Genomic DNA, 15,769 nt, shown 5'->3' on the forward strand with positions numbered 1-15,769 from the left:
CCGTTGGTAACCCCTCTGTTCTAAGTCCTCTAGGCAGTCCTAGGCATATCCACTACACTACACTCCAGACCAAAACAGATAAGTACAAGACATTGTGTTTACAATGCCAGTAGCACAAACTCTCACAAATGGGAGACCCATTGAATTGCAAATGCTTGTTTTTCTTGAGAGCACACCACTAACCGCAAAAACCTACAATTGCTACTTGCCGTAAAGCAGTTCAATGCCTCATCATAGTTAGTAAGCGCTTTATAAATACAATAACAATATCTTCGCTGATGAGCCACTTCTGTTCTTTCTGTTTACTAGTGGTTATGGTGCTGACTCAGGGGAGTTACTGTTATTGATCTCCTCGGTAGTGTGAATGGAGAAGAATTCGCTTGCTCTAAACGTTGTTAAAGCAACAGTTAGGGAACAAAGCTCGCTAGCAATATGAAAACTTCTGAAGTGAAGCGGGAGACAATCTCCTCTACAAAAAAAACCCTCAAGTTTAGGCTTTAAGTAGTAGCCCGACTAACAATGGAAATACAAATTACTTCACGCAAAACGGTACTTAATGAACATGTGCCTTTTAGGTAAAATCTCCCTATTTTTAGATATGGAGGCGGGGTGAATTATCTCAAGAACAGTCATTTGCGCACACTTTTTCACCAGTGGATCATTGCTCATGGTGAAGTAAACCAAAACGCTGGACCTTTTGCAAAAGCTACCAAAGCCATAGGACAAAGTTTGATCACACCTCCCCAATCGTGTGATCTTCTACTAGCTGCTGGTTCAGATTAAAGTTTATCCTTAAACTTTCGCATTTATTTTTGCATGGGTTTGACCCTGGTCATTGGACAAATATCATTACCTGCAGTGCTTGAAATGGAAAAATTAAAGTGCCGGTACTCTGTCCCAGAGTACCTGCTTGTTCCTGAGAAGTGCCGGTACTCTCCTATTAAAAGTATTACGTTTTTCTTGAAATGTGCCGGTACTCTCCCTCTCAAAATAAAAAAGTGCCGTACTCAGTACCGGACAGTACGGCCCATTTAAAGCACTGATTACCTGGAATGCACAGGACAGAAATCTGAGATGAGTTGTCTCATTTGGCACCAAACTGTAGGGTTTTGTAAACGGCGCATAGCAGGCAAGCATTTGCGGTCAGTGGACTAAAACCTTGAATTCATTTCTCCGGGAACTAAGAAATATCCCTACCTAACCTACTTATTTAGCTGTTAAAAACCTGCCTGTTCCTGGATGGTTCATATGCTCCTCTAACCCATTTAGAACGTTTGCACCTCTATGCTTAATTGCTTATTAAAATTGAGTCACTGTTCAGAATTTGGCTCCTATTACACATGCACGATTAATCCCTTGTCCATCCCGTTTTAGATCTAAATAGGGCGGTGATAGCTGCTTTAGGTGCCTGCATTGCTATAATTCCCTGTGCTTGTTTGCCTGTAGTACTGTTACAGTGCAGCAACTCCAGTTCATTTCACCTCTGGACACCTACAGCTTACCGGCTTGTGTTGCATCTACATAGTCTTGCGATGGTAGCAGCTTAACTCCTGTCATCGAGGACTGGGACAGACTTTGGGGAGTAGTCGTAGCTGGAGAGCAAAGATAGAACCGAGGGTTGAGTAGAGCTGGATGGGAAAGGAGCAGCCTAGATGAAGGTTGTGGTCTCTTGTCTGCTGCATGAGTATTGGAGACTATCACCTCTGTGAAAATCCCATCTCTAGTAGGATCTCACTTTTCCGTTATCCTAAGTTTGTCTGCTTTGAGCCGCCTGGCTGTGGCTGTACTGAAGATCAGCTGCTGGCTTGCATTTCCTTGTTTAGCCTACAACCATGCGAATAAGGAAATGGGGGCTTCAATTTACAGGTTGAGGCCCATCTTCCTGGTCAGACCTGCTTCCCTTCCCTTGGTGTCTTGATTTCAGTGGCTTCTGCTGAATAGGTCCCCGCTAGCAGCTTGGAGGAGGGATCTGTGCCGGGAATGACCTGCAGGTGATATGGCAAAGTGCAAAAAAAGGACTGTTTCAATAAAAAAGAGGTAGGGTAAAGAGCGAGGAAAATCAACGGTAAAAGTGTATCTCTTGCTTCAAAATAATCCTCGTGTGGACTGCTAGCAATATAGCTTTAGTGATGTAGGTAAACACAAACTCTTGTGATACAAGTGCCTACCATCCGGGGTAAATGTCTGAAAAGGCAAGGGAAACCATGTATGAACAATGCCTTCTGTGGTTTTTTTCCACATCACATTTTAGTGTATGTTGTCACTGGACAGAGAAAGCTTTGAAATTGCACTGTCTGGATTGAGTCGTCTTTAAAGATCCATATTTGGTGAGATTTTGCTGGTGGCTATTTAAGAAGGAAAGAACTTGTAAGGTTCACACACCCCGAGCACTAAATAAATATATTTGGAGTTGTGGTTGCATGCCCCAAAGTGACATCACCTTAGATTAGGAGAATTTGCATGACATGTCAGTGAGGATGTGCCACCCCTTCATTATAAGTACCACCCCTTCACTATCTGTGCCACCCCTTCATTGTTACGATCACTGCTTTTCTTTTCTTGGCTCCTTGGTTTGCCAGTCCAGCTGCTGCTGGGCTGCGCAAAGAGGGGCAAATGTTATAGTGAGGGCTTGTGCAAGGAGAAGCAATTGTGTTTTAAGGGCCTGTGCAGTAAAGTTCAGAGTTGTATATTTATTTTTACATAGATGCATTAACCCTGGAAATTCTTCAGCTGAAACCTAAATTGCAGACTCCAGAACGAAATCGGCATTCGGGAACTGCAACTCCGCCCGCCTTTGAAAAAACTGAATTTCTTTTCAAAAGGCCTCCGACTGAAGAGCAAGTTGTATGTGATATAACCAAGTAAGACACAACCAGTTGAATTTTAGAACGGATAACTAATTGGCATGTATGGCTGGTGGCAGGTTTCGGGTGTTTCTCCAGGCGATGGATTGCTCTGTGCTGTTTTCCAGAGTGGGCCGACGCCTTTGCATTGCAAATGCTGCTCTGTGTACCTGTGCGGAGGCAGCTCTCAGCTGACTTCCTTGTATTTGGTGTTGTCTGCTCGGTTCTATGTTTCACGTGAATTCTTTGTCACTGAGAAGTATTCCGTGGTAACTGTGCTCCCGCGGCTTGATGGCTGTTCAATGACTTTGCTGACTTGGCATGCACTTGCCATCCTTCTCTCTTCTAACTCGCAGGTGTGAAGTGTTCTCAGTTGGCACCCAGACAGATGCAGGGCTTCCATCCATCACCATAATGGCTTCTCAATGCCCAGAGGTGAGTTTGGGATCTTCATTACTAATAAGTTGACACATGCTAAAACATCATATAGTGCTGCTTCTCACTGGTTTAGAAATGAGTATGTGGATAAGCCCCACTGCACCAACTGTCAGCATGAGATATATTGAGCCGGGTGTGAAACAATCCAGCACAGTGCCTTTGCCAAATCAACCCGATGTGCCAAGTAAGTTAAAATCTGTTACATGCATAGGAATGTGTTCTCATTGCAGATAATTCAAAGCAGTGTGATTGGTAGCTCCAAAAGCAAACTGTGCTTACTACTTCATCAAAAATGAACCATGACGAGTACTCCACTGGGAACCCTGTCCCCTACTATCAATCAGTCAGCATTTGTAGAGCACATAAGTGCCATCACTGGGAGTACCTGGTCACTGTGGTGCAAGGTCTCCGCTGTCTGCATAAATTCTTTTAACTCGCTGTCCCCTTCACACCTTTAGGTAAATACTAAGAGATGTGATTTCCCATGGTGCTCTATGATTCTGACTCCTCCTGTCTGCACTCCAAGACTCTTGAAAGGTGATTGGCCGGGAATCTCTTCACTGCAATGAAAAAAAGTATCTTATCATGAACAACTTCTAGCCAATGTTTACCTAAAGATCCCCTCCTTGTTTTTCCTTGGTCCTACGTATGTGCCTGCCTGGTGGTCTTTTGGCTCAGTTAGATATTTTTTCTCTGTCTGGTGTTCTGTTTTAATTATGGGGCACTTACTTTTACACCCCTTGGTCTCTAATCTCCGATTTGGTTGTTTCATTACTTTGAGCTCCATGAAGAACCATGGAGAATTGAGATTGGACACGAGTCTTGCGAAGAGCAGTTCTTTGAGTCAACAAGTCTATTGTCTCCACAGTGAAGAGCGCACTTGCAGTGCATCATTTTCCCAGGATAAATAAAGTTTCTTGGGGCAGCCGTAGCTTTGTGTATTCCACCTGTCAGCTAAGGCACACCGTGCCATTATATATTAAAGCCGGTCTAACCTGCTTAGCTTACATAACCAGCTACAATCTTGGCGGTTTTCTCTCCCGCCATAAGTTCTACATGACTCTGGTAAGTTTTCGAAGGTCTGTTTAGCGCCAAGACACCTTTGGATATTTGGGTGCTCAAGAAATAGTAAATATTAAATACATCTGTTCTTTTGTTGAGGACAAAAGAGTGCAAAATATGGCTGTTCCTGCTGCTCCTCCTTGGTGTGAAGGTAGGCCTTGTTCATGATTTGAAATTAATGGAGGGCAACTCTGGAACATCTTGAAGCTCCAGGCAAAATGAGATGACCAAATGAAGGAAACAGAGCAGGAAGAGTAGAGGAATGTAGTACTGACACGTTTTTGCTCTGTAACACCAAGGTTTTTTTTAGATGGTGGTATGACTATGTGGTGTAGTGGACAAGCCATGATCAGATAAGCTTGGTGTAAAGTCTACAGGGAATTCTAGCCAAATGCTAGTCCCGCAAGATAACAAATGTTGGAGTTCTAAAAGGCCTTGAAAGGCAACCAGTTGTTTTTTATTAGGTCTAGCAACCAAGTGACATTTTTGTGAGGAAACGTTTAGTTCATGCATACACAGTCCCAGCCTGGGCAAAGATAATTAATAAGAATGAAGAAATAAACTGGACTTCAGTATTAGGCCTATCTTAACCCATTACCCAACCCCACCCCCCCACCCAAACCACACCAGTGGATATGATCTTACTGAAGCAAAGCATACTTTGGAGTTAACAATCCACACAACTGAGAAGGAGCGCCTGGATGCAAGCCTGCATCTGTGATGAAGAATACATTGGGCTGTCAATGTACGATAACATCAGTGGTTTCAGCTTGATATTTTATAGCAGCTGGTGCTCGCAAAATAAGGGGTCCTGTTTGTGCAGCTTGGGTACTGGTGACCACTGACTGAACAGGTTGGAATCCACGTGACCCAGCTCTCACAGTTGATCATTTATTGCTTGATTTAATGGGTAATTGGAGTGTGATTTAGGTATGTACACTGAGGATGGGTGAATGGTGAAGGTGAGAAGAGGCCCAGGAAACGTGGAAGATAAGTGGGAAAGTGTCAGTGAGGAGACAAATGCATCAGTGGCGTAACATACAATGATGAGTCCCATCACCAGAATGTGGTGAGGGCCTCCAAGGCTCCCATAGCTAACAGAAATGCGTAGACTTTAATATGTGGGTGCCCCATGGAGGATGGGTGCCCATCCCCTATACAATAAAATGATGCGTATCTGCTGCTAAGCCATTCCTATAGCTTTGGGGACCCTACACTTGTAGGGTGTGATGATGGTTGGTGGTTCCACTGGTTCCGTCATTGGCGGTGCTAGCAGGGGTAATGGGTGTTGCAAGCTGCAATGGCCTTCTGAAGAGGGCCCTGGCACATATTTTTTCTCCAATGTAAGTACTGGGTACGACCCTCTAAAGCTCGGGGACACGCTCAGCAAAGGGCACCTGATTTGCTGCCCGTCTATTGGTGTGATTCAGTATCTTTGAAATACCGCCATGTGGGCAGTAGCCGTGTCCACTAGTGACGTTGTCACGCGCGAGTGTGTACGGATGTTGAAGAAGGCCAAAACGAATCCTGAGTAGAGGTTGGCGGGGTGGTAGGTTAATATCATGTGACAGAACCCAAACACTTGTGCATGAGTATTCATTATCTAATAGGATCCTCCTTAAAGTCGTCTGCCCATCTTTAAATATTACCACCGACTGAACGCAGTGTCAGGGTCAATTCCTACGGCTGCTCACAAGCCAAGAAGCGACTACTAAAACGACAACGGACGCCACCTTTATTTAACCTTCCAGGGTAGGGGGCACTAACACTTTACGTTTCCTCTATACCTCCCCCCCTTTCTTTAAACGCATATTGTAAACAGTACTTTTTGGTGCGGGACATGCACAGGAACAGAGCCTAAACACCGGTTGGTGATGCATAGCACTGTAAAGGTTTGCTCTGATTAAAAAATAAATAAAAAAAAAAACCTTCACACCTGTTTCCTGTATCATCACACAGTTGCGTTGCCCCATTTCCACTTTCTTCAAGAGTGGTAAATTACGTCGTTTGTCATCATTTTTTTGGTAAAAATGGAGGGTAGTTTTGCTAAAATTGGTGCAGCTTACTGGTGCCAGCAGAAAATACCAAAAAAGCACCAAAGCAAGCAGGGCACAGAAACCATAAAAATCTCAAGGGAATTCCAGGGTGAAAGGTTATGTCTTGCTACAGGTCACACTGCTTAGCCGATTTTCATTCTCCAAGGCCAGCAGGGAAGGCGAGGCCCTCCTGAGCGCACCTCGGAGCCTGTCCTTTGATTTCTCGCTCAGCGAGCATCCGTCGGAACTGACAGACGCGTGGCGCAGTTATGTCGCTCACACACGTTTTTAGTAACGTATTGATAACACCCCTTTGGTCACCCCGACCCTTTACGTGAGTGCATTTTGTGCTGCTACTTTTCTTCACTCCTCTGCTTTGTGAGCTTTGGGATCATTCTCAGAAAACCATTGCTTAATTTGTGCTTGTTTCCAGTGCTGGGCACCGGCACTTATTTTTGAGCACTGGGGCTTCTTGTTCTGCCTCGAGCATTTGCTGCGAGCAAAAGACACATAGGGGAATGACGGAGGAAGAGAAAAACGAAAAAGCGTCACAAGAGCATAAAGTAGAAAGCTGCGAGAGTGAGCTGAAGGGGAAGGGAGTAGCTTTATATGTATTGAAGAGGGCCGAGGTGCCTTCAGCCACCACCGGCTTTTGGGCGGTGCGACCGCAGGGGGGCGCTGTGTTTAGCAATAACTTCCGAAACTTGCCATTTAAAAGCACCTGCTGAAATTTTCCGTGTGCGTTTAGCCTTCAAGAAACAATTAAAATGTCAGTATGCCTCTTGTGATTAATGTTTCTGCTAGAAAGAGAGATGGGAGATTTGCCTAGGGTCAGCTTTGACTCAACATAAAGTAGCATAGAGGGTTAATATGCCTGCTGCAAAAAACAGAACAATGGGGCATATTGAAGAAAATTGGTGCTGCACACAGTGCAGCACCGCTTTTCTTGCACCCCTTAGTGCCCCCCTAACGCCACCATGTGTGCGTCATATTTAAAATACGATGCACCATGGCGGTAGTTAGAGGACTAACATCAGAATTTTGTTATGCTAGTCCGGTGCTTTGCAGGATTATGCCGCTAATCTTGCAAAGCACCCAGAGGCCAATTGTAACCAATGGAAGCCTCCTTTTTATGCCTGCTCTGAGCAGGCGTTAAAATTGCTGGAAAAAATGAATCAAAGAAATCTGACAGATTTCTTTGTCATTTTTTTGGCCCCTCCTAACGGGGTGATGCCCCCTTTGCATACATTATGCCTGGTGCAGGCATTATGTAGTGCAATGGATTACAAAGTGATGCAATGTAAATATGACTTAGCATTTTTGGCCATCTAATGCCACATTAGTGTAAAAAACTGACACTAATGTGGCGTTAGATGGCACTAGGGGCTCTTAAATATGCCCCTATGGCAGTGCTTAATTTGTGCTTGTTGTTTCCGGTGCTGAGCACCAGCACTTATTTTTGAGGGCCGGCGCTTATTTTTCTGCCTCAAGCATTTACTGCGAGAAAAAGACATATACGGGAAAGACGGAGGAAGAGAAAAACAAAAATGCGTCACAATGGGAAAAAGCAGAAATCCGCAAGCGTTAGCTGCAAGGTCAGGAAGTGCCTGTAAATGGATTGAAGAGGCCTGAGATGGCTTCAGGATTACGCTGCCTTTGTATTACGTGTTCATACATTTAATTGCAGCCCCCGCATGTTTAAGAGGAGGGCTTTGGGCACCGGCACCTTTTTATTTACAAGTTAAGCACTGCTCTGTGGGCCATGTTTGAAAAAAGTGGCGCTGCACACAGTGCTGCACCACTTTTCTTGCATTCCTTAGCGCTCCCCTAACGCCACCATCTGTGCGCTGTATTTAAAATACGGCGCAACATGGTGGTAGTTAGGGGACTTGTGTCAGAATTTTTTTACGCTAGTCCGTCGCTTTGCAGGATGAGCATAACATTTTTTTATGCTAATCCTGCAAAGCACCCAGAGGCCCATTGCAACCAACAGAAGCCTCCTTTTAATGTTTGCTCTAAGCAGGCGTTAAAAGTGCCGGAAAAAAATGACACAAAGAAATCTGTCAGATTTCTTGCTACATTTTTTTTTTTTTTTGGCCCCCTAGCGGGGGAATGCCACCTTGTATACATTATGCCCGGCGCAGACATAAAGTAGCGCAAAGGGATATAAAGTGGCGCAATGCTAGCATTGGGCCACTTTGTAAATATGGCACAGCGTTTTTGGCCCTCTAACGCCACATTAGCATTAAAAAAATGACGCTAATATGGCGTTAGAATGACGCTAGGGGCTCTTAAATATGCCCCTATATTTAATGTGGCTAGCTGAGTGGATTAGTAAAGCCAGCCTCTAGTGCTTTAAAACACATGACTGTATGTGAAAGTGGAGGATGGAGAGATGAGGGGCAGGCACATTTGCCAGGTTTTAGTGAGTGCAACCTAGGAGGTCGTGGGATGGGGGCCCCACAAACTGTCGCACAGTGGCCACCAGTCCTAAAGCCGGCCCTGGCTTCAGCATAACTCCGCCTCTGGATTCCGTGTTCCCACATTTAATTGCAGCAGCCGCGTGTTTAAGAGGAGGGCTTTGGGCACCGGCACGTTTTTATTTACAAATTAAGCACTGTAGAAAACCACCATCTTCTCCTTTTTACGGACTAACTGTGATAGTTGAGAATTTAATGTCCCATTTCCTTATCTTCATATTTGAAAGTGGCCCGCTCCTCTCATTTGTTTCTTAAGAATGCGAAGAGAAACTGAAAAGAATGTGCCGTTATTGCGCGAAACGCTTCTGGAAGTAGTAGGGCCTGTTTTCGAAGTCTGGGCGCAGCGTTTATCACGCTTGAAAGGCTTTCTGTTATGTCAGGCTGCATTGATGCATTACATAAACTTCAGTTTAGGACTCTGGCTTGTGCGGGACCTCCTCCGCGGGCCCTCGTAAGCGGAAGCTGCAGTAATGCTTCTGCGCTGCTCTCCGCTCCGCTCACGTGCCGGTTTTGCATGTGGTATCCTCTCAGTCGAGGCCATGCGCGTTCTTACCAGGTGGATAGGAAAATGTGTCAAAGGCAGGGTTAGAAGGAATTTGAATATTCTGAGAACAGGAAGATAGTTCAGTAGTCAGCTTGGCCTTGTAGACACAGACCGACAGCACTTTGGATTGTTCGACCTAATGCGCGGTAAGTATTTATTTTTGCAGTTTGTTTATTCAGGTGCACTCCGGATTGGTGAAAATGGTGGTTATTTTATTTAGTGTTTTGACTTTGGTCCAAAGCGGGGTTCATAGCTGGATCATTTGGGCAAAATGCTTTCCTCAGCTGTGTATACATTTACTTTGGTGGTTGGTATGGCATGTAGTGGATCGGCTCTATTCAGTTTGCGTGTAGATTTTCTGAACTTTTTTGGATATTCATATTTTTCTTCCCTTAACTTGCAACATTCAGAAGCTCTGCATGAGCACACTGTGCCGCCGTTACGTCCTAAATCTGTGCCCATTCGGACGGTGCCGCTGTGCCACAGTGAAGTGCCCGAGGAGGCTGTGCGCCAATGACATCGAACTATGCCCGATTTGACAGATCCGTAGCCAACACAAATTGTACCTGTGCGCAGTGTGTTGATTTCTCGACACCACATATCTCGTGGGGTTGTGCTCCCGGAAGAAGAAGGCTGCTCCGTGATCCTGTAACCCCAACTCTCCTGTAGCGCCAAAGTGAGTTTAACAATCGGAGAACTCCCAGGATGTCAGAGTTTTCACGCTTCTAATTACTCCTGGTTGCAGTCTCCACTGTTCCCAAAGGGTCGTGACCCGAGCGCAGGAGAACCCTAGCTGGTGCTTTGCTTCCCGGATGACCGAGGGAGCCGGATATGTCCCTGGGACCCTCCTGGCCGTGCTCAGAACATGAACAGAACGATGCTGTAGTGAGTTTAGAACAATTGAAGACTACTAGAATAAATGAGTGCACGGACTAAAATGGGGGTGGTGCACTGCACCTGTGATTGGGGGTGGTGCACTGCACCTGTGATTGAAGTCTGTCCAAGACAGAACTAGAAGATGAGTGAAGGAAGGGGGGAGGGGTTACCAGCCCACGAGTGCTATTGCTTCACACCACTGGAGCTTTCTGTTGCTTGTAGTATTGACTTTCCAGTGATTATTAAACTATTTTATAAAGTGAAGTGCCCGAGGAGGCTGTGCGCCAATGACATCGAACTATGCCCGATTTGACAGATCCGTAGCCAACACAAATTGTACCTGTGCGCAGTGTGTTGATTTCTCGACACCACATATCTCGTGGGGTTGTGCTCCCGGAAGAAGAAGGCTGCTCCGTGATCCTGTAACCCCAACTCACCTGTAGCGCCAAAGTGAGTTTAACAATCGGAGAACTCCCAGGATGTCAGAGTTTTCACGCTTCTAATTACTCCTGGTTGCAGTCTCCACTGTTCCCAAAGGGTCGTGACCCGAGCGCAGGAGAACCCTAGCTGGTGCTTTGCTTCCCGGATGACCGAGGGAGCCGGATATGTCCCTGGGACCCTCCTGGCCGTGCTCAGAACATGAACAGAACGATGCTGTAGTGAGTTTAGAACAATTGAAGACTACTAGAATAAATGAGTGCACGGACTAAAATGGGGGTGGTGCACTGCACCTGTGATTGGGGGTGGTGCACTGCACCTGTGATTGAAGTCTGTCCAAGACAGAACTAGAAGATGAGTGAAGGAAGGGGGGAGGGGTTACCAGCCCACGAGTGCTATTGCTTCACACCACTGGAGCTTTCTGTTGCTTGTAGTATTGACTTTCCAGTGATTATTAAACTATTTTATAAAAAAAAAAAAAAGCACAGGGTTGGACATTCTCTTATGGTGCTGCTGGGTGACAGCAGAGTCCTGAAGTTGAGGGCCCCACCCCACACGTTACCTTTCTGACAAGCCTGTAACTTCTCTCCATTGCTAAGTAAGGTGATGAAGGGGTTGTACTTGGTCCAGCTTGCAGAGCCATAGTAGGACAGATCCTAGGACATTAGTTAAGACAACATAACCCCCATGGCGGAGTACCAGTAGCCCCCGCTTGCTTCTTTTCCTACCCTGAACAGAGTGACATTTTTTAAAATCCTGAAAAGACCCTCTTTTTCCAGAATTATGCAGGATTAATGGTTTTAAGGTAGGAAGCCGCCTGAATAATGTTATAGTGAACAATTGCACTGGATCGACCACCCTCCCACCCCAAACCCCTGTGTCCGTCCACAACCCTTTGGTTATGACTGTCCAATTCTCCGTACTGATGGATTGGCCACATTCATAAATCCAGTATTCCACTGCAAGTGTCTGCTGATCCAGATTTTGTGAATCAAGCTGAGGTAATTTTATCTTTCTGGTCCGTTTCTTGCACACTTGCAGGATCCACTTACTCGCCGGTTCAATTACTCGCAGGTTCCACTTACTCACACACTAAAACCCTATAAAAAATGTAGTTGGGCCCATATCTGAAACACTGTCTTTACTGACACCAGCAGTTAGGAGGAGACTAAAGTGGCCACCCAGTATGTGTAAGGCACATTGAAAGAAATATTACCCGACTTATTTAGAATATCCTTTTTGAGCAGTTTTTGTAGCATTTAAATATTATCATTCCATGTGCCTGAAAACAAAGCAAAGGTTTGCTGTTTAATTTAATAGAGAGAATAAAAGGGAGCTCGTTGTTCTCAGTCACTAGCTGGAGTGATTCGAGAGATCTTTCCTGCTCTTTCTTTAGTTCATTCTCAGCTGAACATGTTAAAGTCCCAATGGAAAAACTGCACATAACACGTGTATCGGTGTGTTTTACACCAGTTTCCGGTTCTTCCATGAATATGGAATGACATGAAGTTTTCACACGCTACATGGACTTGTTAGAGTGGCCAGGAAGTAACTACCCCTTGTACAGTTTGTTGTTAGTGCTTTAAGGTGATCAGTCCAGCTCCACCTGAACATTGTTTGGCTGTGCTGCTTTCGCCAGTGGATTGTTGTTGGGGCTGAATAAGGTGACAGTAATTCCGCTGTGTGTAGAGCAGAGCATGCAGATCTAACAATGTTGGCTATACAGAAACATTCAAATCGAGTGCCTAAAAGTAGAATTAGGTTTGCATGTGGTTACAAGGTTTACATTCAGCAAGTTCCCGATCTGGTTAGAAGTTGCGAAGCAATATATTGTGCGAAGCTCATTTCCTCAGTGTGCTCAGTGTCCTCATAGTCCGATGTCCTAGTAGTGGAATCGGAAACAGCTTAGAAAACTTGGTCCCTTGCTTTGGGGGACCATGCACAACTGCGTCTCATTTGACCCCTCTTCCCTTTTGTACATACACAGCGTGCTCGGTGTTTTCCCTATGTGTTGCATCAGCTATCTTTTTTTCTGCTGTGTTTTGACCATTTCTGGAAATGTTTTCATTTTGGGAAGAATGCATTCAAATCACCTGCTTTAAATCATAAAAGTTATATGACCAACCGATTAGCACGTAAAGTCTCCGTCTCTCTTGATTTGTCAACAGTTGGCAGTGCACATCTGTGTTGTTGGTGCAATGTACCTCTAGAGCTGTCTGGCTTGCTTCAGGTGTAGGGATCCCTCAGTCCCACAGTAGATCAGGAAGAAGAATCAGGAACCGAGAGGATGGTGTTGGTCACTTGGACAGACCGGAGGACCCTTCCAGTCTGTGTAGTAGTAGCATATCCTACCTAGGAGCCCACCCTCTCCTGTGTTGCTGTTTCCCTCTTGATCACTACTCAAGTAGTGTAAGCCTGCCTTAAATTCTAATCAGGCAGGTGCATCCCCTTTATTGTTTTCTGCCCGTACACCTAACTCCTGCCCCCCATGTACTGCAGGTCTGTTCAAACAGAGAGTTCCACCCAGGCAGTTGGCGTAGATTCTTGTTGCAAACAGTGAAGAAGTTCTCTGTGTGCAAGATGCACAGGAACCAGCAAAAGCATACTGATTTATCAATCCCTGCCTCACCTACCTTTCATGAGCCCTTACCATAGGACTCTGTTTTGTTTGGATTCCCTCCTAGCTGGCCGCCTCCTGAACATGAATAGACTCTGTGATAGATATTTCAGACCACTCTGAACCATCAGACTAACAGCAGCATCTAGATCTACATTTGCCCCAACCCTCCCAGCTTCACTTGGACACAGGAGCATGTCCTGCGTCCTCAGCTCGTGCTGCTTCCTTGATCATCTGAAGGTAAAGCCAAAGACCAAGACAACTGTTCAAGTTTTTTTTCTTCTTGTGAGCATCTGCTGCCATTGCACTGCTCCTAGCACCTGGGACTAGCCAATGCTCTGTCCCCTGGTCTCTTCCGGAACTGTTGCTCATGCCCAAGCTGATAGTCCCACACTCGTGCCTTACTGCTCCAGTTGCTTATAGGGTCAGGTTATGCTGTCATGGATCCATCCCCTGAGTCTCCATCCTACAATATGCCACATTTGGGGGAATGAGAATACAGATACATCACCCTGAATTCCATTCCCAGGGAACCAAAAAGAGCTGCATCCACTAGGTGTTACCACTCGGTTTTGAGGCACAGGCAGCTCTGCTCATTGAAGTCCTAGGACCCCCAAAGGGTAAGGAGCGCATCTTTGCTTCGGTGTTAGCCCAGGATCCTGAACCTGAGCCTTCTGCAGGTCTTGAGATGCAAGTGCTCGAACAAACATACACTCTGAGCTGGCTGTCTCCAAGTCCCAGGGCTAGAAGTATCAGGCTGAATACAGTCCAGTCATAGTCTCTGGTAACCATCTAGGTCAATATACGGCAGAGAATGAAACAAAATGTCTAAACGTCTTCGGAAACAGATGTCAGCCTCGTTATGTTGCTGAAGTTAGCCAGTCCTTTCATAGTCCACTACAGGCTGCATATAGGGCACAAGAGATTGAGTGGCAGCGATCCATGGTTCCAGATGAGGCCTTAATGAAGTACAGCTTTAAGTTTAACCTCTATAATAAGTGAAGTAGGACCTTTTGATATCTCAGATTCATTATAGTGCTTCTAAGACTATGAACTCCAGCCTGCAGTCCTGGCTTTAAAACAAAGAACACAAAGCCATAGAACTCCCTTTTGACAGAAAGACAGCAGTTGAAAAGTGCCATAGTCCTGCCCATCATTTTATGCCATAAAGGCAACAGCCTTCCTTCTGGTCAGTGAAGGCTTACCACAATCTGTGCTAAAATGCTTCTTAGAGGAAAATAAGCCTGGCCCTGAGACATTCCTAATGGCTTTTCTGGACAGCCACCATTCTCCTCAGCTTCATCCTTCTACCATTGTTATCATCATCTCAGGCAGCCAACTCCGCTCTTGTTGAGTGATGGTAGTGGCTTTCACAACTTCAACTTCACTTGATCCAGATTTCTTACTGCCCATGCCTTTAATGGGTTCAGACCACTGCACTCTACAGTTCTCAAATGCCATCCACCTCTGAATTTGCAAAAGCGTTTGGTGCACCCGCTGACAAGCACACCAAAGGCAAGCCTGTATGCGTGGGTCTATGGCCAGCGGGGTAGAGGGGTCAGAAACCCTGGTCGTCTTTAACAAACTAGAGGGAGCTGCTTATTGTCCCACTTGAAAGAACTCAGTGTGACTAATGGAGTGCTCTGTCAACACTCCCTAGACCCTACCTTATACATGTGCAGGTGTGAAACTGCTTTATATTTGCCAGGGCGCCACAGTGATTCTAAAGTTCTTGATGGAAGCATTAATACAGAAAGGCGTCATTTGTTTCTGATAAGTTGCCGATCCTTAGCCCCACACAAACTGCATCTCTTTATTGAGGAAGAAAACCAGATGCTTTATTTCTGTCAGAAACCCGGCTATAATAATGTTCAATGCTAGATGTGGTTTAGGCCATTTAGGCTTCAACATTTTTAGACGTGAAAGTGGGGGTAAAATGGGCGGTGGTATTGTTACAATTTTAAAGTTCATTTTATGTTGTGTTATATCATCATGGGAACTGCCAGACTGCGAAAGCGTGTTTTCTATTGGATACCCTGCCTCGTTCACACTCTCAGGTGACCTGATTACCGTCCACCAGGTTTTCCAGTTCAATTCTTAAATGTGTTTCCAGAGATGACTGCAAGCCAGACATTTAAAAGTGCAAATTTTACACTTTACTGGGAGATATTAACATCCACATAGATGATTCAAATCGTGCCACAGTGGCTAACTTATTACATGACGTAGAGGGCTTACAACTAGTGCAAATGGCAATTTTCACGAGACACAATAAAGGCCATCTTTTGGGCCCAGTGTCCTCGAACCTACCACATATAATAGTTAACCGCCAATTCCCAGTGACTCTGTCTGACCATTTTGTGGTGTCTATTTAATTTCCTTCTGTCTTTCCACCTTGTCATGTGGGGAAATCATGACTCTGGTCTATTGGACAT

General features: G+C 45.3%; 1 protein-coding gene across 2 annotated transcripts in view; it reads left to right on the top strand.

Annotated features, from left to right (window-relative positions):
• The window catches only part of IRAG2 (inositol 1,4,5-triphosphate receptor associated 2), an 871,311-nt gene that overhangs the window by 666,806 nt on the left and 188,736 nt on the right, over positions 1-15,769 (top strand). For both annotated transcript variants that reach the window (XM_069228582.1, XM_069228581.1), the window contains exons 23-24: positions 2,705-2,861; positions 3,200-3,278. In XM_069228582.1, the coding sequence (XP_069084683.1) occupies positions 2,705-2,861; positions 3,200-3,278 (236 nt within the window). The remainder of the gene's footprint in view (positions 1-2,704; positions 2,862-3,199; positions 3,279-15,769) is intronic.

The sequence above is a fragment of the Pleurodeles waltl genome, chromosome 4_1, assembly GCF_031143425.1.
Source record: "Pleurodeles waltl isolate 20211129_DDA chromosome 4_1, aPleWal1.hap1.20221129, whole genome shotgun sequence".
Lineage (NCBI taxonomy): Eukaryota > Metazoa > Chordata > Amphibia > Caudata > Salamandridae > Pleurodeles > Pleurodeles waltl.